The sequence below is a fragment of the Spea bombifrons genome, chromosome 2, assembly GCF_027358695.1.
Source record: "Spea bombifrons isolate aSpeBom1 chromosome 2, aSpeBom1.2.pri, whole genome shotgun sequence".
Taxonomy (NCBI): Eukaryota; Metazoa; Chordata; class Amphibia; order Anura; family Pelobatidae; genus Spea; species Spea bombifrons.
In genome coordinates, this window is record NC_071088.1 from 91260087 (window position 1) to 91284863 (window position 24777).

General features: G+C 39.6%; 2 protein-coding genes across 4 annotated transcripts in view; both read left to right on the forward strand.

Moving 5' to 3' along the window:
• CRACDL (CRACD like) overlaps nt 1–2966 on the forward strand; it is a 44139-nt gene extending 41173 nt beyond the window's left edge. For all 3 annotated transcript variants that reach the window (XM_053455163.1, XM_053455164.1, XM_053455165.1), the window contains exon 11: nt 1172–2966. In XM_053455163.1, coding sequence (XP_053311138.1) covers nt 1172–1317 — 146 coding nt within the window. In that variant the 3' untranslated portion in view covers nt 1318–2966. The remainder of the gene's footprint in view (nt 1–1171) is intronic.
• Nucleotides 2967–6166: 3200 nt separating this feature from the next.
• MGAT4A (alpha-1,3-mannosyl-glycoprotein 4-beta-N-acetylglucosaminyltransferase A) overlaps nt 6167–24777 on the forward strand; it is a 32858-nt gene continuing 14247 nt past the window's right edge. The window contains exons 1-5 of the mRNA XM_053455167.1: nt 6167–6336; nt 7956–8239; nt 21332–21499; nt 23195–23335; nt 24139–24272. Of these exons, the coding sequence (XP_053311142.1) occupies nt 8146–8239; nt 21332–21499; nt 23195–23335; nt 24139–24272 (537 nt within the window). The 5' untranslated portion in view covers nt 6167–6336; nt 7956–8145. The remainder of the gene's footprint in view (nt 6337–7955; nt 8240–21331; nt 21500–23194; nt 23336–24138; nt 24273–24777) is intronic.

The window sequence follows — 24777 nt, forward strand, 5'->3', positions numbered from 1 at the left end:
CTAAATTCAGAAGGGGTCAGCGGGAGGCCCTTAGCAGCTGTTTCCCATGTTTGTAGTTTTGCACTCCATGTTGACAGAAATGGTGCTTCAAAGTTCTGGAGCCAATGATTAATTGAAAGCTTGTAAAAATTTACTTGGCCAATATTTCTTGGTTAAAGGAGCAGTTATGTCATTTGCCCCAACAAGACATTCCATTTTAAATACTGAAGTCCCACCAGCGCACCCATCACGCAGAAAAACTTTTTTTTTGGTTGGTAGTGCTTTAGGGGAAAGACTTGTTGGAGAGTTCACCACAATACCTGTACAAGCTCAAGCAGTGTGACTCACAGATCAACAAACTCGTCCCCATCCAAGCAGTCCTTACTGTTTCACTACCAACCAGATTGTAACCTCTGCTCCTTTTGTACCAGTTGTTTGCTGTGTGTGTGATTTTAAATGTATTCTACCTGCTCTGGGGGTAATTTTTAATCTATATTTATCTGTTCTTTACATATGTTGCCTAGTGTTTGGGAAAATTTCTGTATATCCAGTCTTCTCAGTACCATGGACAGAGAATAATAAAAGCACAATGCTTTTAGTGCTAAAGCACTATTATTTATCATTGTTTATCATGCACTTATTTTAACTTTTTGGATAGTTATATATAGTACATGCAAAGACATAAATATCTAAAAGCCAATGCTCTTCTTTATTCACCCTTACACAATTCGTTTTATTTCCTCACTACAAGTACACAATATTTAAAGTAATTTTCATTATAAAATCTGTATCTTATTCTCAGTTTGTAATTTCATCATACAGCACAAAGGACTTATTTTTTCTCACACCATTAATAGTGTGATTTATGTACATCTAGTTAGCTAAAGGTTTAGCAAGGCTTGTAAAAATTACTAGAGGGGTTAATTACCTAAGGTCTATAATGGAAAATGCATGGATTTTTCTTGGACCTTTTCAAGATTGCAATGCGATTGTTTCTGGTCTGTAAATGTAATGATTCAGCCGCAAGTTCCTTACAACCAACACATAAACAACAGTCAGTTGATGCTTGTAGAGAATGGGCATAGGGATATGTTCACATATCATGAATATGCAATGAAACTCTTGCTTGTACTGACTGGGAAAGTAACATTAGGTTTGTAATTGTTTTCTTTAACATTTCGGATTTTTTTAGCTACACAGCTTTCCCTGCAGACGGAGAAAGAAGAAAAAACCGCAGTCAAACAAGCTAGCCATTCTGCAACTGGTGAGCCATCTTGGATGGAGCTAGCCAAGAAGAAATCTCAGGCTTGGAGCGACATGCCTCAGAAAATTAAATAAGAGAACAGATCATTAATGGCATAAACGTGTGTATGTATGTTTACAACTGTGTTAAACATATCAAAAAAGCTGATTTGTCTAGGGAAAATGTATTTTGAGGACTTTTTAAAACAGGAGTTTCCTTGGTCTGAAAAAAGAAAAATGGAAACCCTCCTCCACCGCCTAGCAATAAAGGTATACGTGACATTACATAAATATAATGTGTATATAATAAAAGCTGTACTGCATCTTGTAGTAGTGATATGTATGCTTAAGAAAAGGAATGATAGTGTTCAGTACACTAGTACATCATTTTTAGGCGGACATAATGTTATCTTATTATCCCCAATTTAATTTTTTCGTACAGCCTCACCACAAGTCAGGTAAAAAAAAAAGTTATCTGCGAATATTTTTAAGATGTACATTTTTTCTCAATTAGTATTTTATTTTTCTAGAAACAAAGGGACCTCTGAGGGCTTACAGCATGCATTCCATTGAACAACCACTTAAAAAATCTTTTAAAACAAACACCTTCTTGGTTATGTATAAGAGCCTCTTCTCCTTTCAAAGTCTATGTAATTAGAGGCTGATTCTGTAGACCGATATTGCCGTTTAAATATTTTCCTTCCTTGTTATTGTCGGTAATGTTACAACATTGAAAGGGTTCTCTACGATCAAAGGCTCATAAGTATCTCCACACTTTAGTGCGTGTTTTTTTTCCCAGGGATTTTTAGCAATCTAAAAGTACATGTTAAGATCTTTTAACATTGCACAGAGATTATGCATTAATTAAGCTTTTTCACGAAAAAAAACCCCTTTTAACCTTGTGTCAAGCACATTTCCTACTGCTGAAATGTGTACAGTACAGTCAGAGGGTCTTCTGTTTGCGCAGCAATATGGTTAAAAAAAAATCATTTCTCCTGCCCCCCCCACACACGATTTCCCTTTAATAATTATTCACATAAGTACAGATGGGAAGACTACATGGGCCAAATGGTTCTTCTCTGCCATCAAGTTACGTGTTTCTGTGGAGCAGATGTAACAGTGTTGGAAGCAACCTATATGCAGTCAATGCAGCTAAAAATATAAAAATGTATGAAAATCACTTCCATGTTGGCTGAATGGCTTTGCCTTTTAAAAAAAAAAAAAAAAAATCTGAATTGGACACTCCTATCGTAGAAGGCTGGAGAGCAATTACACTTTTTTGGGTATATTTTATCCAATTTATGCCAATTGAGTTAATAGCATTTGAATATTAGATCAGGTTGTCTAGAAGTAAATCTGTAAGTACTTGTAATACTAAACTTGCCAGTAGCTGGTCTCACACTGATCCAGATAGCCTAAAAAAAAAACAGTATCAGTATGGTAACATGTATGATAAAAAATAATTAGAACTTTTTTACTTTAACTATAATAGTGGAGAAAACTGAGATGTAAATATTCTATAAAATAAAAATTAAATCCTTGTATGTTATCCTTGTATACCTGTATGTTATTGTTTTATAGTGAAAACATTTGGATTCTTGAACGTGATCAAATTGTTTTCTACCAGACAAAAAAAACTAAAATGAATTGAATATCAATGCAAGTATCATAATTACAAACAGAAAGCCCTAATATTATAATAACTAATGCTAATTTCTGAAATAAAAATGAATTGTATGATATTTTTTTATGTGCACTGTGATATTATTTTTCCCATCACACCCCACTTCATATCAAGAGACAATAAACTTGTTTATGAAGAATGTGTTGCCTTATGCTGAGCAGGCACAACTTAAGATGTTCTAATAAGTAGTTTGTGGAGCGTATTATTGATTGATTGGAGACAAGATACATTTGATTAAAAGAACATGGGCATGACATCTCCATAGACTAACATGGGCAGTAAAATGAGTTGTACTGAACAGCTAGGTAACACATTTGCCAAAAGTCAGCTTGTGAAATTTCTTCCCTGCTAGATCTGCCACAGTCCCCTGTTCCAAACTGCCTCTGGGAGCAACATCACACAAGAACTGTGTGTCAGATGCTTCATGAAATGGGTTTCTATGGCTGAGCACCAGCACACAAGCCGAAGATCACTATTCGCAATACCAAGCTTCAGCTGGAGTGGTGTAAGCAGTGGAGATCTTTTCTCTGGAGTGATGAATCAAGCTTTACTATCTTTAAGTCTGATGGACAAGTCTGGAGGAGGCTACCTTCTCACTATGCAGAATACATAGTGCCTACTGTAAAGTTTGGTTGAGGAATAATGGTCTGGGCTTTTTTTTTAAGGGTTTGTTGTAGGCCCTCATTTATGTGAAGGCTGATGTTCATGCTACAGCAAGATATTTTAGACAATTGTATGCTTCCAACATTGTGGTATCAGTTTTTGAAGGTTTTTTGTCTGTTCCAGCATTACTAAGCCCATGTGCACAAAGTAAGGTCCATAAAGACAGGGTTTGATGAGTTTGGTGTGGAGGAAGTCTAGTGGCCCGCACAGAGCCCTGATCTTAACCATATTGAGCACCTTTGGGGTGAATTGAAACACCAATTGGGAGCCAGGTCTTTCTCCGACATCCGTGCCTGACCTCACAAATGCTGTTTTGGCTAAATGGGCATACATTTCCACAGACACTCTCCAAAATCTTATCAGAAGCATTCCCAGAAGGTTTTGTTACAGACAGAAAGCATGGGGCAATTCCATATAAATGTCCAGGATTTTGGAATGGGATGTCCAGCAAGCTCATATAGGAGTGATGGCCAGGTGTCCACATACTTTTGGTCATATATATATATATATATATATATATATATATATATATGTGTGTGTGTGTCTGTATGAAAATATATATATTATTATATATGTACAAGGGATATCTATGCTACATGAGATCATGGATACTTCCACTGCATATTCTTCTGCTTGCTTTCGGGCTCGTAATGGTGAACCCGTGATTCATCACCACATTCGGCTTCCCTGCGACCTCTTCAACTGTTGTTCTTCTGTTTTCACAAATCAGTTCCGGGGATCTTTCTTCATTCCACGTGGTCGTGGCTGTAGCTGCTGGACCATACCAGCATGGCAATTTTCAAACTTTTCAGTCCACTCATAGATAACTCTACGAAAAAGAACTTTATCCCCATACTGAGCACACATGCGAACATGGATTTGTGCTCCCAGCACACTTTCTGCCCACAAAAAGAGTAATCCATCGGGCAATAGGTCATTTAGAGGTGTAACGGCCCTTGGCTGATCCTGAGTGGGAGATGAACGCCTCTGTTCTGGAAAGGTATATGGATAATTCGCTGTTATTCATATTCCCCATTGCTTTATGACGAGATCATGTGAGACTTCCTTTGTGGATAGCTCATGTTCACAACTAATGTGTTGCTCTGTTTATCTGTTGTCAGAGACTGATCAGCAGCCTCAGTAAAGTTTAAAAAATGATCAGTGATCATCACAATGGCTGCCTGCTACCATGCCATAAAAAGTAAAGCAAAAAAAAAGAGGTTGCCAGCTGACATACAAAACCATCTGATCCTTGCTTTCAGGGGATCAGACACTATGGCACAGCCAGTCACCTGCGAATAAAATCAATAATGAAAACCACAAAATAAAAAAACTACAGCCACATTTTATTATGTTTTTCAGCAGCTGTATGTAATCTGTGCAAACAATCCTAAAAAACATGGAAAGTTTGGCGAAAAAAAACTACCCTGTCTCTCCAAAATTACATCATTTTGTGGGGGTATTTTGAGCCGGAAGGATGCTAAATAGTCCCAAATTGAGACATAGGCCTCACAAAAGTTTGGAAAAGGGAACAGTCATGTTGTGCTTCGTAACTGACAGAACCCATAAAAAGAAACCTATGCATGTGGGGTATTTCTGTTATCTGGAGATGCAGCTGAATATATGTTGGTGCTGTTTCATGTAATCCGTGCAAACAATCCTAAGAAACATGGAAAGTTTGGTGAAAAGCAACAGAAATTGTTATGGCTCCCTTTGCCAGAGATTGGTGACCAACTAGACGTATGGTAAGTGTCCAAAAGCTCCTAGTGAAATACTGGGATATATTCTCTCCAAAAATATATACTTTTATGGGGGTATTTTGGGCTGGTGGGCTGCTAAACAATCTCAAATAAAACATAGGCCTCACAAAATAAAATAAGACAATTTCAAGAAAACGCATGTTACATTTTGTGACCCGCTTTGGGGACCATTTTCACAGTAAAATATTAGAAAAAAATGTTTTGTTTTTTTTTTTAAAAATGTCATTATTTTAATGTATTATTCATACTAAACGTCAAAACTATACATCTAAAAATGTTATCAAGAGAAAGCTCTATCTGTCCTTGAAAAAACTATGTATAATTTGTGCAGGAGAATGGTGGTTAAGGAAACGTATTGCACAAAATGTTGAAAAAGTGGTTTGGGCACAAAACACCCTCAGTAAAGAATTAACTACTTAATTAATCATTATTTTCTCGGCAGTAGAGGTGAAAGCTGAGTGAAAATATTTTCTTACAAATTAAAGAATATTGTTGCTATAACCCAAACCCGTGTTGCAAAATAACACAACGTATAAGCGGTTGTTAAGCGCTGATGAGTAATGAACCAATCAGGATTGTTAGAGGAAACTATTCCCCGCTTTAACGCGCGTTACCGCCTGGACCAGTCTGGGACCGAGGACCAGTTTGAGTTTAACACGCCCCCGCAGGGCGGAGCCTCGCAATCCGCCACGCTCCCAGAGTCTCAAGCTAGCAAGTGAGCATCCCGCGTTTCTTAGTTACTGTCCCCGCCCCTACTAGCGTATGATTGGTGGGGAGGCGACAGGGGGTGCGGCGCGAAGGAGGTGTGTTCGTTATCCCTATAGGTGGGAGAACGGTGGAGAAGCAGCTGGACGGATTGTCGTACTGAGGGCAGCATTGCGCACGCAGCATGGGGCTTCTAGAATGGAACATCGATCTCTGCTCGGTGTCATAAGCATAAGAGGAAACCGGGAGTGCCGCTCATTGAAGTTGTCAGACACCGAGTCGGGATCCGAGGATCATTGAACGGTACGAGCTGTGACTTCAGGAGGAAAGCTCCAGCATGGGATGGTGATCCCGACTGCCATGTAAGAGGCCAGTGAGGAGAGGACCCTGCATCTGTCTGTGCTAGATAGTCCTGCCTTCTGTGGCTCCGGGCAGGCACTGATGCAGGGCGCCTAGGGGCATTTGCAGTGTGCAGAGAGAGTCAGGATCTGCTTCATGACCTGTCAGTCTTTCCAGTACCCTGCACAGCATTCTGTGTCACTGCTCTGGCCCTGGGCTGCTCTGCGTGGGTTTCCTGTAGCTGCACAGAGAGGTTGGAGTGATGCATCATTCGTCCCCTGGTGTGACCTCGGAGGTGATGTGGGGATGGCTGACAAGCTCTGGTAGATGTGCTCATGTCAGTGGAACAATAGGCACTGAATGGGTTCACCTAAAGCCATCTGTGAAGGGGCTGGAGAAAGCAGTGAGTTGTTCAGACACTTGTAGGGTTGTAACACTGTTGGTGATGGTACTTTTGCAAGAACATGGTCTGGTGGCTAGAAGGATGCATAAGGGAGAGGATCCAGGGATCTATGGCTGTGCAGGAAAGAAAGTGATACAATGATACATAGCAAGTCAATCATATATTTTGTTTTTCACTCAATTATCAAACGAACATAAAAGGTTACTACCCCCATGAGAAACAAAGTATAATATTGCCCTTTTGGAACCTGTCTGGTGACTGCACATTATATAACTTTTAAATGGGGGGGGGGGGGTGTTATGTACAGGCTATAGATCAACATTTTCTGCACACTAAAATATTGGCTAATCAGGAATGGAGATGAGAATGTGATCTGATTGTACTCGAAAATCCATTCACTTCATTGTTATTGAGCCAGCCCATATGTGCTCTTCTAATGACGGCCATCTGCATTTAAAAGCTGGCCAGTAGTGACCTAGGGGACACTGTGCCTTCCTTTTTTCATCTGCTTGTTCGGTATCTGTTTGCTCGTGTTCTTGGTTCTGGAGAATATAACGGGTGTTGACGGTGTACTCTTTGCTCTATCCGCTGTGAATGCAATTATCTCTCTGTATCTCTGATTCTCATAATACTATAATCCCGAGCTGCTGGCTATACAATGTCTTGTATTCTCCTGCAGGGGCCTGTAGTGTTTTCTACTGCAAGGGAAGAGATGAAACAAGCACATCAGCACTATAGTGACATGAAGTGCTTTGACGGGCAGAAATCACGTGGAAACCTTAAGCTGATCTTAAACGAATTATTAGCTTTTGATGCAGATAGCATCTACCACGGCCATACCAAACCCCAACTGTACCTCTAATGTAGTTTTATGTGCAATGTATATATCTTACATACCAATTTATATGCACATCAGAGAACACGTAAGAATAGTTCTGGTGCAAATTGTTAAAAATGGAGCAATCATCAGGATCATTCCAGTGGTTGCTATGGTGATTGCTCCAGAAGTGTATGTGTTATATAACCCCCCCCCGTATTTTATTTTTCTGTTAGGCTCCTATAAGGCCGTTTCTTACAAGATGTTTCCTATGTATTTTGATTATTCATTGAAGTGATCTCTTGGGAAACTACAGCATTTGGGTCACATCCTGTCTCTTTTTGTTTTCTTGTATGGCAACAGGGTGAAAGGAAAGTAGCTGTGCACGAAGTATGAAGAGAAAGATCATGGTGGTTTATGTAAATGTGGACGCCCAGCCTAATCGGCACCGATGTTGATCTGCCCGTAGCGTGACACAGGATTACAAATTGTATTTTTCCAGTATTAAAACTGAGAAAAGAGACACCTTGAACCAATGTGATGGTGCAATGAAATGAGGCTCCGAAATGGAACTGTGGCCACTGCCCTCGCATTTATCACTTGTTTCCTCAGCCTGTCCTGGTACACGGCCTGGCAGAATGGCAAAGGTAAGTGAGTTGGCTGGAATACCCAATGCACCCAAGGCGAGAAAATGATCCCATGGTAGCAAACGCTAATACCAACAGGATAAAATAAAAGCTGGTGGAATGTTCTAACATAAGACCGATCCTACAATAACCCATTACATTTGATGGTATTATAATAAAAATATTCTCCAGAAGTTTAATATTGCGCCATGAACCTGTGACATACTGATTTACAGTGTCAATAAAATATTGTACTCCTATTTTCCTTCTAAATGCCTTGCATTGTTACCTATCAATGAGTCGTTAAAGCCCTGCCCGACATGCCATTAACCACGCTCCCTAAAACAAACATGCTCCTCTCTGATCATCTGAAATGTTGGCCGGTATGAAAGGACCTTCTTTTTGGATATTTGAGCAACACTTTGTGACAACCCCCACAGGAAAGGAAAAGTAGACACCCTGTAACAAACCCCACCATGCTAATCTATTTTATAGTATGCGTGAGCTTTATTTCCCAACATATGGACTGACAGGTTGCTTGTACCTGCTCGACAGCTAATGTGCATGACAACTCCCAACATGCTTTGAGAGGGAGTCTTTCTGTGAATAACACCCGTGCAGCCAGGATACATGGTATGCAATTTGCAACCTTCAGAAAAAAAAAAAGGCAAATTACTGTACATTTTCTGCAAAATATGCCTGGCAGCTAAAGGAGAGAAAATTAGGTAGCAAAGAAAAACATTTCAGACCCTGAGGTTACATGGAAGGTAATTCCAGGTTAATTTCTGTTCATTTTAAGCTTATACTTATGTCTCTTGATGTATCGTACCGAACAGGAACAAGGACCCGTGACAACCAGCCAGAAGTATGTATCCACTATAGGTTAGAAAGGAAGTTTTTCATCCTTAGCATTTATATATATATATATATATATTTTTTTTTTTTTTTTTTTATATCTATTTTATTGTGAGCGACACAGTGTCTCGTAGAGACGGGTCGCATGATCCAGCAACATCAGCTAATGAAGCGTACTCAGCAGGCAGCTTAACCGCTAATTATATGACACTGAAAGTGTGTGATGAGTTAATTGACTGCTCAACGTTCTGTAACTATAGGTCGATAAAGGAAATGATACTGTTCTTTTTAATCACGTCAAACAGATTTTGAAGAGAACTGAGATAATTCAGTTTAGATATGTAGATATGCACTTTGCAGGGCTATATTACAAGCTAAGCATATCAGGCAATGGTGTAAATGACACAAGCCCTGCGCCCTTCAGAACCTTCCTTTTTAATAGCCCTGCATGAAGTCTGGGGAGTGGGAGAAAAGGAGAGCGTAAGAGAGGGAAAGATAAATACCCAGAAATAACACATGCAGAGCTTTTCATCGGTAAAAGAGAAAGTCGCGTGTAAACACTGAAAAGATGGAAAAGCAAGCAATTTACACGATTCTGCTATTACTGAGAAAACAAAAGGTGCGCTTACTGACAGTGTGCTTGTCACCTTAAAACCACTCAACTGTATTAAAGTGGTGTAATAGTGGTGCTTCTTTACCCGTTTCCTTGCTAACCGTTATTTCTGCAAGTCCTAAAAGTCCAGGTTTATAGCGTGGTCCACACTACAGATAATCCTTGCACCAAGTCGTTGGCGAACGCAAGGATTTTTTCCGTGAGCGTTTAGTTCATGTGTTTTTATTATAAAGCTAATCCTTTTTTTTTTATATATAATGGATTGGATACCTCAACTGCATTTTGCACTCACAATTCTTATGTTTGAATAAATAGATAAGCAAGTTGACCGAAACAGATTGATTTCTAGGCGTCATCGTGCGGTATCCTTCTGCAAGTTTACCCGTCATGCCCGTTTGATGACATACAATCCTCGTCCCAGCTGACAGGCCAGGTGCAGAGCTCTCGGTCAGAAGCTTGGATCCACAGAAATCTGGAAATGGACACAACAGATGCTCGTCTCTTGCAGTCTGTTTCTTTGCCTGTTTCACGCGTGGATCTCTCTGCTTTGTCTGAGGTTCTCGTATGGGGTTTGCAGCTTCCCAGATTTTCCTTTTTGATCTGAAATCATTTTTTGTTTTGGCTTTTGCCTCCCCTTCCCCCAATATATACTTAATATGAATTAAGACTTGAACATCTGGCTATTACATATGAATAGAGTACGAACCATCTCATGCTAAAATATCTGTTCACAGATCACAATTTCTTCCACTCTAGGATATCCGTTACCTTTAACTCTTGTAACATTTAAAGGGTCTTTGTTCTTTGATTCAATACTTACATGCCTTGTTCTTATTCTGCCAGTAGTAAGCAGTCAAGCTACGAGGCTGTATTTTAAATTCTTCCTTCTAGACATTCCTTCCGACCGTAATAGAGCTAAAGTAAGAATCACTATTTGAAGTGCTTTAGGTATGAGATCCCTCGCAGTATGGGTTGAGTGGGAAGGTCACTTAAAGGAGAAACCAGAAAGCATTAGCTCCCGTTACAGACAAACACAAATGGAAAGTTGTGTGATGACAGAATAACAGTTTAGTTACAGACTGAACTTTCCTAGCTACAAAGTGGTCCTTGGAGTCTTTGTTATATAGTTGTCTTTTGGAGTATTTGTTTATTCAGGGTTCTGCGTGTGATAGAATAATTCTGTCACGTGATTGGAAAAAAATAGTTGCGTTCAGGAAAGAATATTGTCTCGGTACAACAATATGCCTTGGCTGTTCAAGATTTTAGTTGCTCAATATCAACTAGCCGCAATATAAAACACATATTGGGCCCACAGTTTAGTCTTGGGCATAGCCAGACGTTGAGCTGGGGGGCTTCACCAGCAACTGCCGTTGTTTGCCAGGAGCCCCCTGATTCTTGCACCTGTCAGGTCTACATTGCTGTGTATAGAGTACCAAAGGTACCGGTGTAGTTTAAACAGATTGAGATTGATAAAGTACTTGGTAAAGCACTGAAATTAATTTAGACTTAAAGTAAATGCAAAAACATACAATTAGTTACTTAGAAGTCCACCTACTGGTCTAGAATAGGCCACCAGGACTATTTGAAGTGTGGGTATTTGAAGCCCAGCAGGATGCCCCAGTGTGTAGATAATTCAACATTTCTCTCACCCCAGATCGTGTGGGTTGCAATAGGTGGATAAAAATGTTTTTTTGTAAAATCTTAGCTTATATCTGCTAGTTTTTGTCTGGTACTCACCATACTTCATAGATATGTCACCCTCCATCATACTGGCAGAGTGAAGGCGATTGCACTAGTAAGACTAGTTTGGAGTGAATTTTCTATCGGTTTGTGCTGTGATAGCTGCTGCCTTCTCGTTTACGCCTGGCAGTTAAATTTTAATAATGCTTTTATCCTTTAAAATTTTTATCTCAATATAATACAGTATTCATCCTCCTACGATGTACTTTGCAAATTACTCAGGATTTGTGTAGCACATTCAATGAGCTTGCACAGCCTTTTTATGAAATAGCAGCCCAAATAATGATCCACTTCTCGTTCTGCACAGCATTTGAGTGCGAAATGTTATGGCGTACGCACCTCTCCTGAAGTCAAAGATCCTGTTGTGTGTTAATTATAAGGTATACTTTATCTGTTTTTCCCTGTCTATAGGGCTAGTGAATTAAACCCCTTGGCAGCCTTACATGCTAATGGTGTCTGGCAAGAGTGCAAAGGTAATCTCTCACATCAGTATAATTCTGGAAATGATGCAAAAGGAAGCTGAGTATTGTGACTAAAAAGAAGCCTTCTTGATTAAATGTAGTTAATGTAGTATGCTGTATCACTTCATGTGTTTTTGCTGGGGGGTCCTGTGCACAGTCTGGTTCTCCTCTTTCTATCAAGTGGCTGTATAAAATCTGTTCTTGGATTCTTTATGTCACGTGAGGAGTATAATGGGCAACTGCAATATCTCAGGTTTCTTCTCCTCATTGTCCTCCCTTCAATCACATTATCCTCTCATAAACGTTCCCCCTCAACTCCTAGTAAATTGTAAATTCCCAAGAGAATGGCCCTCATCTCCTTATGTACCATTATATCTTAAAATGTGTTAACATTATTGTCCATTTGTACTGTATTTTCTCCATTTTTAGTGTTATTATTAATTTTCACGCTATAGTAAGAGTGTCATGGAATCTTCAGGGGCTCTATAAGAACATGTATTAACTCCCAGCACTCAGGGGCTTGCACAAGTCACAACAATCATTCATGTAAGATCACTCGCACAACTCACAGTGTTCACGCAGAGTCCTACACAACTTCACAACTATCAACAATTGGCCAAAAGAACTCACACAAGAACATAACTCACAGATTCAGATACGTAAGCATACCTCAGGCTACTGAGAGCTCTTCTTTCCAAAGGGGGAGTGGCTTTGTGAAAGGGTGGGGCTAGCCCCAGACAGCCCTTTGTGGGTGGGGAGGGAAAAGGGGAGCCAAACGCTGCTATCCTGCTGGGGAAAGAAGAAACTTATCCGTAGACCCAGGGAAGCAGAACTTCACACACGGAGACTCCGGGTCAGACCAGTAGAGTACCCAGATATCTACTTAAGAAGACAACTAAAAACACTCAGACAGGCACTCACACAAGCATGCAACCCACATGGCTTCATTAGCTATAGTGAAACATAGCATGGGTGCCATCAACCCAAGGTTGTGTTTTTAAGGGTTATATGTGGCCAGCAGCCTTTGTGTTTGGCACCACATGAGATTTGTTTGATCTATGACCGATTTCATTAATTTTATCAGATACTTTTGGGAGGCTTGTTTGGGACATGCTGGGCTTCATGCATTGTTTCTTTAACATATCCTTGTAAACAATAAAATCCTGTTTATATATTAATGTTTCAAAATACACAGATTGGGATCTAGACCGTTTACCATAAGTCATTTAAGAGGAAACATTTGAAAGCCCTTTTTTTTCTTGAAACAGAAATGTTAAATATTGTAATGTTTCTGTAGAACATTGGATTTTGAATTTTTCATCAAACAACCATCTATTTTTAAAACGAAGTTCCTTTCCAAGTGGATTTTGTGAGTGTAGGAGGGAGTAGAAAGCCTTCTTTTGTGTGTAATAAGTCCAGCTGGATGAGTATGTATGTGATACCCTGTGCTGTCGTTTAGGCGAGCTGACTGCATTCTACAGTAAATACATTTCCTTCTAAGAGCGTGTGTTTTCATACTTGAAATGCAAACATGCCAGAATTTTACATGAATCAATCTATTGATGCGAGTTGAATAATGGCTTCCTTTCAGCCTTATGTTTTCATAAGAAGAACTGTAGTGCTTTACAAAAAAAAAATATTTCTTTCAACTGCTAAATCTTCATGCCTTTAATAGGGGTTGTATTTTAACTTGTAAAACAGAAAAAAACACCTTCCATTCACATTTCCAGTAAAGTAGTCCTCTCCCAAGCTTTCCGTGTGTGCCATAGCCAGGGTACCCCATTTTTGGCTGAATATCTCATGTCAAGGTAATGGAAATTAAAAGAAAAAAATGTATGTTTTTTTTTTTTTACTTGCCACAACCTAATACTGATTAAATAATGCTATTTTCTTAGCTTCTGGCATTGCTTTTCTGTTGTAGCCCTATTTTCATGCTAAATTCACATAATTTGTTATAAGTAGTATTTATTATTTTATATAGCACCATCATATTCCATAGAGTCCTTTTTTACATGAACCCCAGTGCATTTTACTGCATGCAAATTGGCAGTAAGTTTCTAGCGTTAGGAAATGAGACATAGTAACATAGTAACATAGTTCATAAGGTTGAAAAAAGACCAAAGTCCATCAAGTTCAACCTATATACATATTGTGTCCCTACCGTGTTGATCCAGAGGAAGGCAAAAAACCCTTATGAAGCAGATGCCAATTGCCCCATACCAGGGGGAAAATTCCTTCCCGACTCCAAATATGGCAATCAGAATAAATCCCTGGATCAACGTTCTGTCCCTATTAATCTAATATCCATAACTTGTAATATTATTGCTTTCAAGAAACACGTCCAAGCTCCTTTTAAACTCTTTTATTGAGTTTACCATTACCACTTCCTCTGGCAGAGAGTTCCATAGTCTCACCGCTCTTACTGTAAAGAACCCCCGTCTGTGCTGGTGTAGAAACCTTCTTTCCTCCAGCCGTAGAGGATGTCCCCTTGTTATAGATACAGTCCTGGGTATAAATAGGTCCTGGGAGTGATCTCTGTACTGCCCCCTTATATATTTATACATAGTTATTAAGTCCCCCCTAAGCCGTCTTTTCTCCAAACTAAATAACCCTAATTCTGATAATCTTTCTGGGTACTGCAGTCCTTCCATTCCCCTTATTACTCTGGTTGCCCGTCTTTGAACCCTCTCCAGCTCCACTATATCTTTCTTGTACACTGGTGCCCAGTACTGTACACAGTATTCCATGTGTGGTCTGACTAGTGACTTGTACAATGGTAGAATTATTTCCTTGTCATGGGCATCCATGCCCCTTTTGATGCACCCCATGATTTTATTTGCCTTAGCAGCAGCTGCCCGACACTGGTCGCTACAGGTAAATTTACTGTTAACCAAGACTCCTAAGTCCTTTTCCATGTCAGTCGTCCCCAGTGTTTTCCCATTTAATACATATTCCCAGCCTGGATTTTTCTTCCCCATGTGCATAACCTTACATTTATCCGTGTTGAACCTCATCTGCCACATCCCAGCCCAAGCCTCCAACCTATGCAGATCCATTTGTAATCGTGCACTGTCCTCTATTGTGTTAACCACGCTACAGAGCTTAGTATCGTCTGCAAAGATTGATACTTTACTATACAATCCCTCTACAAGGTCATTAATAAATATATTAAAAAGAATAGGACCCAAAACTGACCCCTGTGGTACCCCACTAGTAACAGTCACCCACTCAGAGTATGTACCATTAATAACCACCCTCTGTTTCCTATCACTGAGCCAGTTACTTACCCACATACACACATTCTCCCCCAGCCCAAGCATTCTCATTTTATGTACCAGCCTTTTATGTGGCACCGTATCAAATGCTTTGGAAAAATCAAGATATACGACATCCAGCGATTCTCCCCGATCCAGTCTTGAGCTCACCTCCTCATAAAAGCTGATCAGGTTAGTTTGACAGGACCGATCCCTTGTAAACCCATGCTGATATGGAGTCATACATTTATTTTCATTGAGATACTCCAAAATAGCATCTCTTAGGAAACCCTCAAACAGTTTACATACAACAGAAGTTAAACTAACAGGCCTATAATTCCCCGGGTCACTTTTTGTCCCCTTTTTGAATATTGGCACAACATTTGCAATGCGCCAGTCCTGGGGAACAGACCCGGTCACTATAGAGTCCTTGAATATTAGAAATAGGGGTCTGTCTATTACATTACTTAACTCCCTTAGAACGCGGGGGTGAATGCCATCTGGACCTGGTGATTTGTCTATTTTGATTTTTTTTAGGCGGCACTGCACTTCTTCCTGGGTTAGACAGGCGACATGTACTGGGGCATTTATCTCATCCTGCTGTATATTACCTGGCATTTCATTTTCCTCTGTGAATACAGCAGAGAAGAATATATTTAATAGATTCGCTTTTTCCTGATCCCCGTCTATAACGTCTCCCTCATTACTTTTTAAGGGGCCGACGCTTTCATTTTTAACCTTTTTACTATTTATATAGTTAAAGAACATTTTGGGGTTTGTTTTACTCTCTTTGGCAATGAGTCTTTCTGTCGCCACTTTTGCTGCTTTTATCTGATTTTTACATATTTTATTTTTTTCCCGATAGCTTCTTAGTGCTTCCTCACTGCCTTCCTGTTTTAGTAGCTTAAATGCCTTTTTTTTGCCATTTATTGCCACCTTTACATTTTTATTTATCCACATTGGTTTTCTCTTGCTCCTGACACTTTTATTCCCATACGGTATGTACTTTTCACAGTGAGAATTTAAGATATCTTGAAAAATCTCCCATTTAGTATCTGTGCTTTTGTTTTTGAGGACATTTTCCCAATTTACAGTGTTAAGGGCTTCTCTTAGTTGATCAAACTTTGCCTTCCTAAAGTTCATAGTTCTTGTGGCTCCTCTAAGAGTTCCCTTATTGAACGACAAGTTATAATGTATTATATTGTGATCACTATTTCCTAGGTGCCCTCTGACCTGCACATTAGTTACTCTGTCAGGTCTGTTGGTTAATATTAAGTCCAGTAGAGCGCCCCCTCTGGTTGGGTCCTGTACCATTTGGGACAGATAATTATCTTTACTTATAGTCAGAAAGCGGTTTCCTTTATGAGATTCACAGGTCTCGGTTTCCCAGTTTATGTCGGGATAGTTAAAGTCCCCCATAATAACCACCTCATTGTGATTTGCTGCCTTGTTTATTTGCTTTAATAATTGATCTTCTGCTGCTTCAATTATATTTGGTGGCTTATAGCAAACCCCGATCAGTATTTTATTATTTTTCTTTCCATATATTTCTACCCATAATGACTCCACATCATCATTTCCCTCACATATATTCTCCCGCAGTGTGGCCTTTAGGCTGGACTTTACATAAAGGCAAACTCCTCCCCCTTTTCGTTTTTTTCGATCCTTCCTGAATAGACTATAACCCTGTATATTAACCGCCCAGTCATAGCTATCATCCAACCATGTCTCTGTTATACCCACTATGTCATAATTTTCTGCAGACATTATTAACTCCAGTTCGCCAGTTTTATTGGTCAGACTTCTGGCATTAGTAAGCATACAATTTAGAGGTGTATGGTTTTTTCTCCTATCAAGCCTATCCCTATTAACTATTCTAACCCCTCCCTCCGCTCCACCCCCAGGTACATTTATATGCCCCAGCTCTCTATCTATACTATCTTCCCCTTCTATATTGTAGTTTCCCTCCCCCCCTTTCCCTAGTTTAAACACTCCTCCACCCTTCTGGCCATCTTCTCCCCGAGTACAGCTGCACCCTCCCCATTGAGGTGCAGCCCGTCCCTACCGTAGAGCCTGTATCCGACAGAGAAGTCGGCCCAGTTCTCCATGAACCCAAACCCCTCCTTCCTACACCAGCTTCTGAGCCACTTGTTTAGCTCCCTAATCTCCCGCTGCCTCTCTGGTGTGGCACGTGGTACAGGTAATATTTCAGAAAATACTACCTTGGAGGTCCTTGCCTTGAGCTTGCTACCTAAGTCCCTGAAATCATTTTTAAGGACACTCCGCCTACCTCTTACTTTGTCATTGGTGCCAATGTGCACCATGACAGCTGGGTCTTCTCCAGCCCCTCCCAGTAATCTGTCAACCCGATCCGCGATGTGCCGAACTCGAGCGCCAGGCAGACAACACACTGTTCGGCGATCCCGGTCTTTGTGACAGATTGCCCTGTCTGTCCCCCTAATAATAGAGTCCCCTACTACCAGCACCTGTCTGGCCTGCCCTGTGCTCGTCCTTCCCTCCTTACTGGAGCAGACACCGCTCTGGAGGTCAGAGGCAGTGACTTGCTGCAGTATTGCTAACTCTGAACTAACATCCCCCTCATCTGCCAACCGGGCAAACTTGTTGGGGTGTGCTAGATCAGGACTAGCCTCCCTGGTGCTTTTCCCCCTACCCCGCCTTCTAACTGTAACCCAGCTAGCTGCCTGACTGTCCTGTACCTCCATCCCGCTATCCTCCCCCACCTCTACCCGCGAGAGAGCTTGCTCAGTGAGCAGCAGACTCCTCTCCAAGTTGTCAATAGATCTCAGTGTTGCCAGTTGCTCCTCTAGACTCAGGATTTGTGCTTCCAAATGAGCAACCTGCACACATCTCGCACAGCAATATGCACCCTCGAAGCGCTGATCAAGGATTGCATACATTGAGCAAGATGTACACCTGACCGCATTGTCAAACATGGAGGACATCTTGGCAATGGGGATAGCTCAAATAACTGGCAAAAACAGACAGTAAGGTGCAAAATATATATAAATATATATGGAATAACAAGGATGTATACTTTCCCCTCCTTTTTGCTTTTTAACTCCTTCTTTGCTTGTAACTCCTCACTTAGAGATGTCACTTAGGAGATTCGCCCCAGCTCAGGATTCGCTTGTGTGTCCAAGCTAAATGCAACTGCAAAAAGCCAAGCAGAACTCACAGAGAAGGTTACTTAATTAGCAACACACCTGAAATAGCCCTTAACCCCTTTTTTTGTTTTTCTTTTTTCAACAAAACTTTACACTGAACACTCCACAAACAAACACAGTGCTCCCCTTGCAATAGTAATGAATATACTCTCCTTCTTTGCTTGTAACTCCTCACTTAGAGATGTCACTTAGGAGATTCGCCCCAGCTCAGGATTCGCTTGTGTGTCCAAGCTAAATGCAACTGCAAAAAGCCAAGCAGAACTCACAGAGAGTTCTTGTTTAACTCCTCCCCCCGCAGCATCTACTACAACCAGGAAGCATTCGTCAGTATACTTATGCACATGCAGCTAATGGCGTGTGTGTGGTATCTAAACACTGATGGTTTTTCTTGCGTACATGTCATTTGCTACTGCCACTGGGGTCTATTCACTATTTAAGGAAGAAATGAGAAACCTGCCAGTATTGGTCCTTTAATAACAGTGTATTATTTATTAGCTTTTCATATGGTATAGCAACATTTTTTTTTTTACGTTTCTGCCAGTAATTATTGCCGTCAGTGATGCTGGAATTGTACAGAACCATAGGACTCTCTTTAAAAGTAAGCTTACCGATGCTTTATATAATGGCAGATCAATGTCCATTGTTAAAGACTCTTTGAGCCAGGTCAAGGTACCAACTTTGTAATGGAAGGTTTTCTTGGTTATGTCTTTGGTAGAGGTGGAGCTGGGAAATACAAATCCAAAGAAATTAAAAATGTAAATAATAAAAATAACACAAGTAACATTGTTTTTTTTAATCTTGGTTTCTGCTGAAATTAGCTCGTTTTAGATAGCAAAACAGCTTGTAGCTTTAATGAATGGGCTGCTTCACTGGGCATGGGATGTCATTAACATACACAGCACTTAGGGTCCAGGTTAATATGGATTAGACAGGAGACATCAAGATCAAGTTTTAGAGTTGGGTGAATAAAGGGTGCCTCACAAACTACAGAAAAAAAACTAAGTGAAAATAATGATGAATTATAACATAATTTAGCCTTTTCTGTGTTATTGTGTGTTAGTGTTGGCAGAATGGGTTACAGATCCATACCATGTGTCTCCACCACGCCTGTAGTCCACTTGTAAATTTATTGTCCTAAAGGCCACCCTTCAAAACCCTTTTCCTTCTTTATACTTCACTTGTTCTCTAACTAAATAAAATAACTAAATAAATAATCAGATTTTATGCTGTCTCTTCTAGTTGAAATAAAGCTTGTTGGGAGACCTTTAACTGTGGGAAATCAAGCTCAAAATCCTATTTTCCACACTGCAGATCTGTTTATTTTAGGCGACAGCAGGCCTGTATATCTTTTTTATTTCTTTATTTTCCTGATCGCCGAGGACAAACCCATAGGTTTATTTATTGCAATTTTGGCAGCTGCACCCAGATCACGTACGGGACTTGATTTTAAAATGAAATTCATGTGTAAATGTGAAAACAATGGGAGGAGACTACATTAATAAAAATAACATACATTTTATGTTCTGTATAGTTAACAGATCTGTTTAATATAGTTTACAGACTAACATATGCAATTGATATGTATCGCCTTATGTTTATTACATTAGGAGCAGCAATATGAACATCCTGTTCTCCGAATCAGTTTAATTCCTCTTCTTAGGTGTTAAGTTATTGCATTGGAATGATTGTACCAGTTTGTGCTCATGATTATGGCAGAGTAATCCCCTCCTTACTTTCAGAGGGTCCTCTTGTAAACGATGGGTGATTGTAAAATAGAACTTTTTTTGTATATGTTTGAGGTGTTTGTAGAGTCTGGGGCATTGCAGAGTGACTGTATAATTTATAATGCACTATGTGGTTTGGAAAAAGTTTCAGGTCTTGTTATTTCAGCATAAATAATCCACTGAAAATCAGATTGTCCTCTTTATTTGGGGGAAACAATTGTATTCAGACAGGTTGTATCTGGTTTCACCAACATAAAAAAAAAACTTCAAGCACATGGAGACTTCAGGTCAAAACCTGAGGGTCCCCGGGTATAATAAAACTTAACCAGCCAGGTGACTAGACACACAGACTACTTGAGAGCGACATGATATCATATTGACGTCTAGCACCCCAATTAGTACCTGAACACCCCCTTACACCACAGTTCACAAAAAATCCCCATGTTATACAGCTGATTGTATTCTTCTGAATCGTGACCAATGGAGCTTTATCATTGGGGTCTTTAAAAGAAAAAAAAAAGCTGCTCAGCAATTTGTAATATTGCCCACTATGATTGTTTGGGATAAGCAGTACACTTGGGTTTTTTTACATTATTTTTATACTTAATGTGTTGTCGTTATTACTATTTCCTTTCCCATAACCAAATGTTGAGAGTTATTATTTAATAGTCACATAATCATTCAATTTCTAGGTGCACAAAGGTAGCCAGAAAGATTTTATTTTCCACTCTAAGGATCGACGTAGATCAGCATTTTCTTGAGCAATGGGCAAAGCTGTATTATTAAAGAGTTCGATTAAGGTCGTGCTTAACGACTCTACACAACCAGTTGAACCTGTAGGTCTTTTTTCATTAGGATATCTGTAAGATTAATTATAGTTATTGTTGCAGAGGTAAAGAACGCCAGGAAAAAAGTTACTCAATTAAACCTAATTATGGAGAGTATAATTTCTGTGATACACCAGCAAGCATTTACACACACATACACCATGGGGCAACTTGTTGATCAAGGCCCCCTTTGTAAAGATTTTATTTAATGAGCTAAAACTCCTGTTTTTACAACACGTTTTAGTGCTTGGAAAACACACCAGTGGTTGAGAATTTTCCACATGATGAGGTGTCATCAGTCGAAAAATGAAATAGAATGCGTAGCAAGTGTGGGAATCAAAGAAAGAACTAAAATTCAACCTTGCGGTTCTAGTTGCTATAATTCATGGGGACTTGTAGATAATTTTTTTTTTTGTGAATTGTCCATTACCTTTTTTTTTTTTATTTCATGCAGAGAAGTTGATTGCGTACCAGCGGGAATTTCATGCTTTGAAAGAACGTCTACGTATTGCGGAACATAGAACCCTGCAACGCTCCGCTGAACTTCATGCAATTCTGGAGCAGTTCCGGAAAGCGGTATCTGAGGCAAACGGAAGCAGAGATGCACTAAGTAATTTTTCCGGTAAAATAAAAGACTGAGCGTGGGCGGCTGATACGATGACCTAGCGTCTTCAGCACTTAATGTGGTATTTACCTTAGTGAGGTCAAAGAGTTCCTGACTAGACACTGTTATCTCACTACAGTCTGATAAGAAAAGGCCCCAAACCTTGGTCTCAATGATATTCATGCAGGCCCTAGGGCCTGTGGTACATGCTTTGCTTACCGCGCAGCATGGAGCAGGTAAAAAAATTGAATTTAATGGCATTTCGTTCTGTAGCATAGCAACCTACAGAGCCTGCGCACAATAGAGTTGTGTACAGGGTTTTTTTTATTATTAAAAGAATAGCGTACTATTTTCCCAGCTGTATCAAAATGACCACATTATGGTTGTGGTCTGTGACTTCTTTTGAAAGAAATAAGGAGCGTGTTGACATTCTGAATAGGGAATATGCTGCGAAACAGGATGTAGTCACTTTGCACATGTTGGATTATACACAGGCCGGTGGTTTTGTTGTGATGCACAGGAGAAATTCCCTATAGACATATACAAATATAGAGCACAGTACATGTTAAGTCTTTTCCTTACACAGGGTTTAGTTTTATTACTGAGTGGGGAGGGGAGGGGGTTCAATTCATGTAGCTATCCGATAAAGTAATCACCAAGATTATATTAGAAAACATTTTTTGATGTACTGCAGTCAGATGTTTTTGAGCCTTAAAGAAGTTTCTTCTTGCAGAAAGGTAAAGTTTGTTAGATTTTGCAACAACCTTTATTCAGAAAATATATATTGTATTATTATTATTAATTGTTTTATTCGCTAAAGTAAGAGTCAACCGGAGAGTTTGCAGGAGAGTTGCGTTTCCCAGCTCATTGACTTCACTATACATTATGAAGGTCCAACCTCTAAGCCTTTGCTACAAGAAGATCTTGGCTGTCCTTGTATAATGTAATCGGCAAGATTTCTTTAAAATCTCCTTATACTCACTCTTTTTGCTGGAGAAACTTGCTAGTTGGCCCCTTGGTAAATAATAGTGGATTGAGTTAAAACCACATTCCCTTTTGCAAAAAAAAAGGCCTTCATATGGACCAAAAAGTTTTTCTCCAACACCAGAAGTGAAACCGAGAAACTAAATGTTAATTGAGGGTATTCAGAAGCGACTTATAGAAGTCTTTGAGTGATATGGACTCACAATCACAACATGGTTTGGATGTTTTCAGGTAACAAGGCAGCTGACGGTAACATCAAATAATAAGTGGTCTATAAAAGAGACAGTAAAATATAGAAGAATGCATACTAAAGTACTCAGAAGATGCAGCCCTGCTGTTTAAGATGCTCTCCTTCTTCATGATCTGACTATTCTTGCAACTGATTGACTTAAAGCAGCCAATCGGTGGCAGTAAAGTACTCCCAACTAAATTAGTGGAAGCATGCACTTGTGGGTCAGAATGTATATTATAATTGAGAGGTCCTGTGCTCATAGAGTACTTTAATATTTATTCTTCCTTAGTGAGGCTGTCAGACACAGTAAACTTCTTACAGAAAAGCTGACTTCATTGTCAAATCAATGAGATGAAACATCTCAAACTCCTGAAAAAAAGGCCTGGTTGAGTGAATACACCTCTCTCTTACAAAACCCTAAAGCATGGGTGTCATACAGTACTTGTCTGTACAAGTACTATGTCTATACTGAACTCTGTATTGTTACTTCCTTGCAGATGAAACTCAGAAATTATTAAAGGATTTAACTAGCAGAAAAGCTCTACAAGTGCCAAACATATATTACCACATGCCTCACTTATTAAATCACGATGGGAGTCTTCAACCTGCTGTGCAGGTTGGCCTTGGAAGAACAGGAGGTAAGTCCTCAGGGACACAACCGGTATTCTTTGAGCAAGGGTTTCCAAATCCTTGGAAATCCAAAACAATTTAGCCTTTTGTTTTTAATCTTTAACGGCCATCTTCTCTATGGAACGTTGGACCTACGCCCCTTGAAAGAGAATATGTAATAATTGTTATTCATAAATCTTAAAGACACTATACCATACATTTTTTTCATGTACGTGCTAATTGATACGCATATGCTATATGTGTATAATTTATAAGCATATGCTATATGTGTATAAAAAAGCTCTTCAATAATTAATTGATGAGAATTTCTTATTAATATACAGAAATTGTCTTATTTTGTCCATTGAACTACTGGCACAAAGTGACTTTGCGGCCTCTAATTCTGAATATTAACAGTTGGTGTATTTGTGAGTTTTTTGAGGACTGGTGAAGTATTTGGGCAGCGTTTTCTTCATGACTCATTTATTTCCGTGAGCTGGAACCTCAAAGAGCTAGGTATCAAATTAGCAGAAAATACCACCAACATGTGGTAGATTAACTCAAGATTCCCCTAGATATCAACATGTCCACACATCACCTCTTTATACTGTATGTTCCAGTCAGAGTCAGCTATAGGGTTACAAACACCATGGGAAGCTATGTGTCCAGCACCCATTACTTGTTAACATAAGAGAAGCCTGATGGCAGAACCCCATGGGGTGTTATCTAGGTTGCCTATGAAGAGGCAAACCTAGTGCCAGTCTGCAATACTATGTGGCCCATATATACGAAACGGACCTCCAGTATAACTGTATATGACTTTTTATTGCAGTGTCCATTGTTATGGGAGTTCCGACTGTCAAAAGGAAAGTTAAGTCTTACTTGACTGAGACTCTACACTCTCTGATTGATAAGCTGTCCCCAGAAGAAAAACTAGACTGTGTTATAATAGTCTTCGTCGGAGAGGTAACTTCATCAAACCAAACTTGTTTTGTTTAATTCAGACATACCACCAAGACACAATTATTATTTATTAATTTAATTTTTAATTCTGTACATCTTGCTTTTAATTCCCATAGATTTTTACTTGTGTAATTATATTTTAGATGATCTTAAAGTTAAGTTCAATGTACCAAGCTGACCTTGGCATCACATAACCTTTGAGTTGTTGTGTTTAATTTGCTTAGTACAACAATTTTAATGGCCCTTAAGTAAACCATGGTAGATTGCAAGAATTTCGATTTCTTTCTCTTGATGGGGCGCCTTCTTTCGATGGGCTGCCTTTGAAGAACTGCTGTTCTTCAAAGGCAGCCGATCAACAACAATCAGCAAATTAACATTGGGTCAAAAATTAAGATACCAGGGTTGTAATAAAATCCTAGAGCTCCAGAGAACAAGAAGTTAGCTGCTTCCATGCTACGCTACGGTGGCTTTTTCTACATATACATTGTATACGATTTTTTCATTTTGC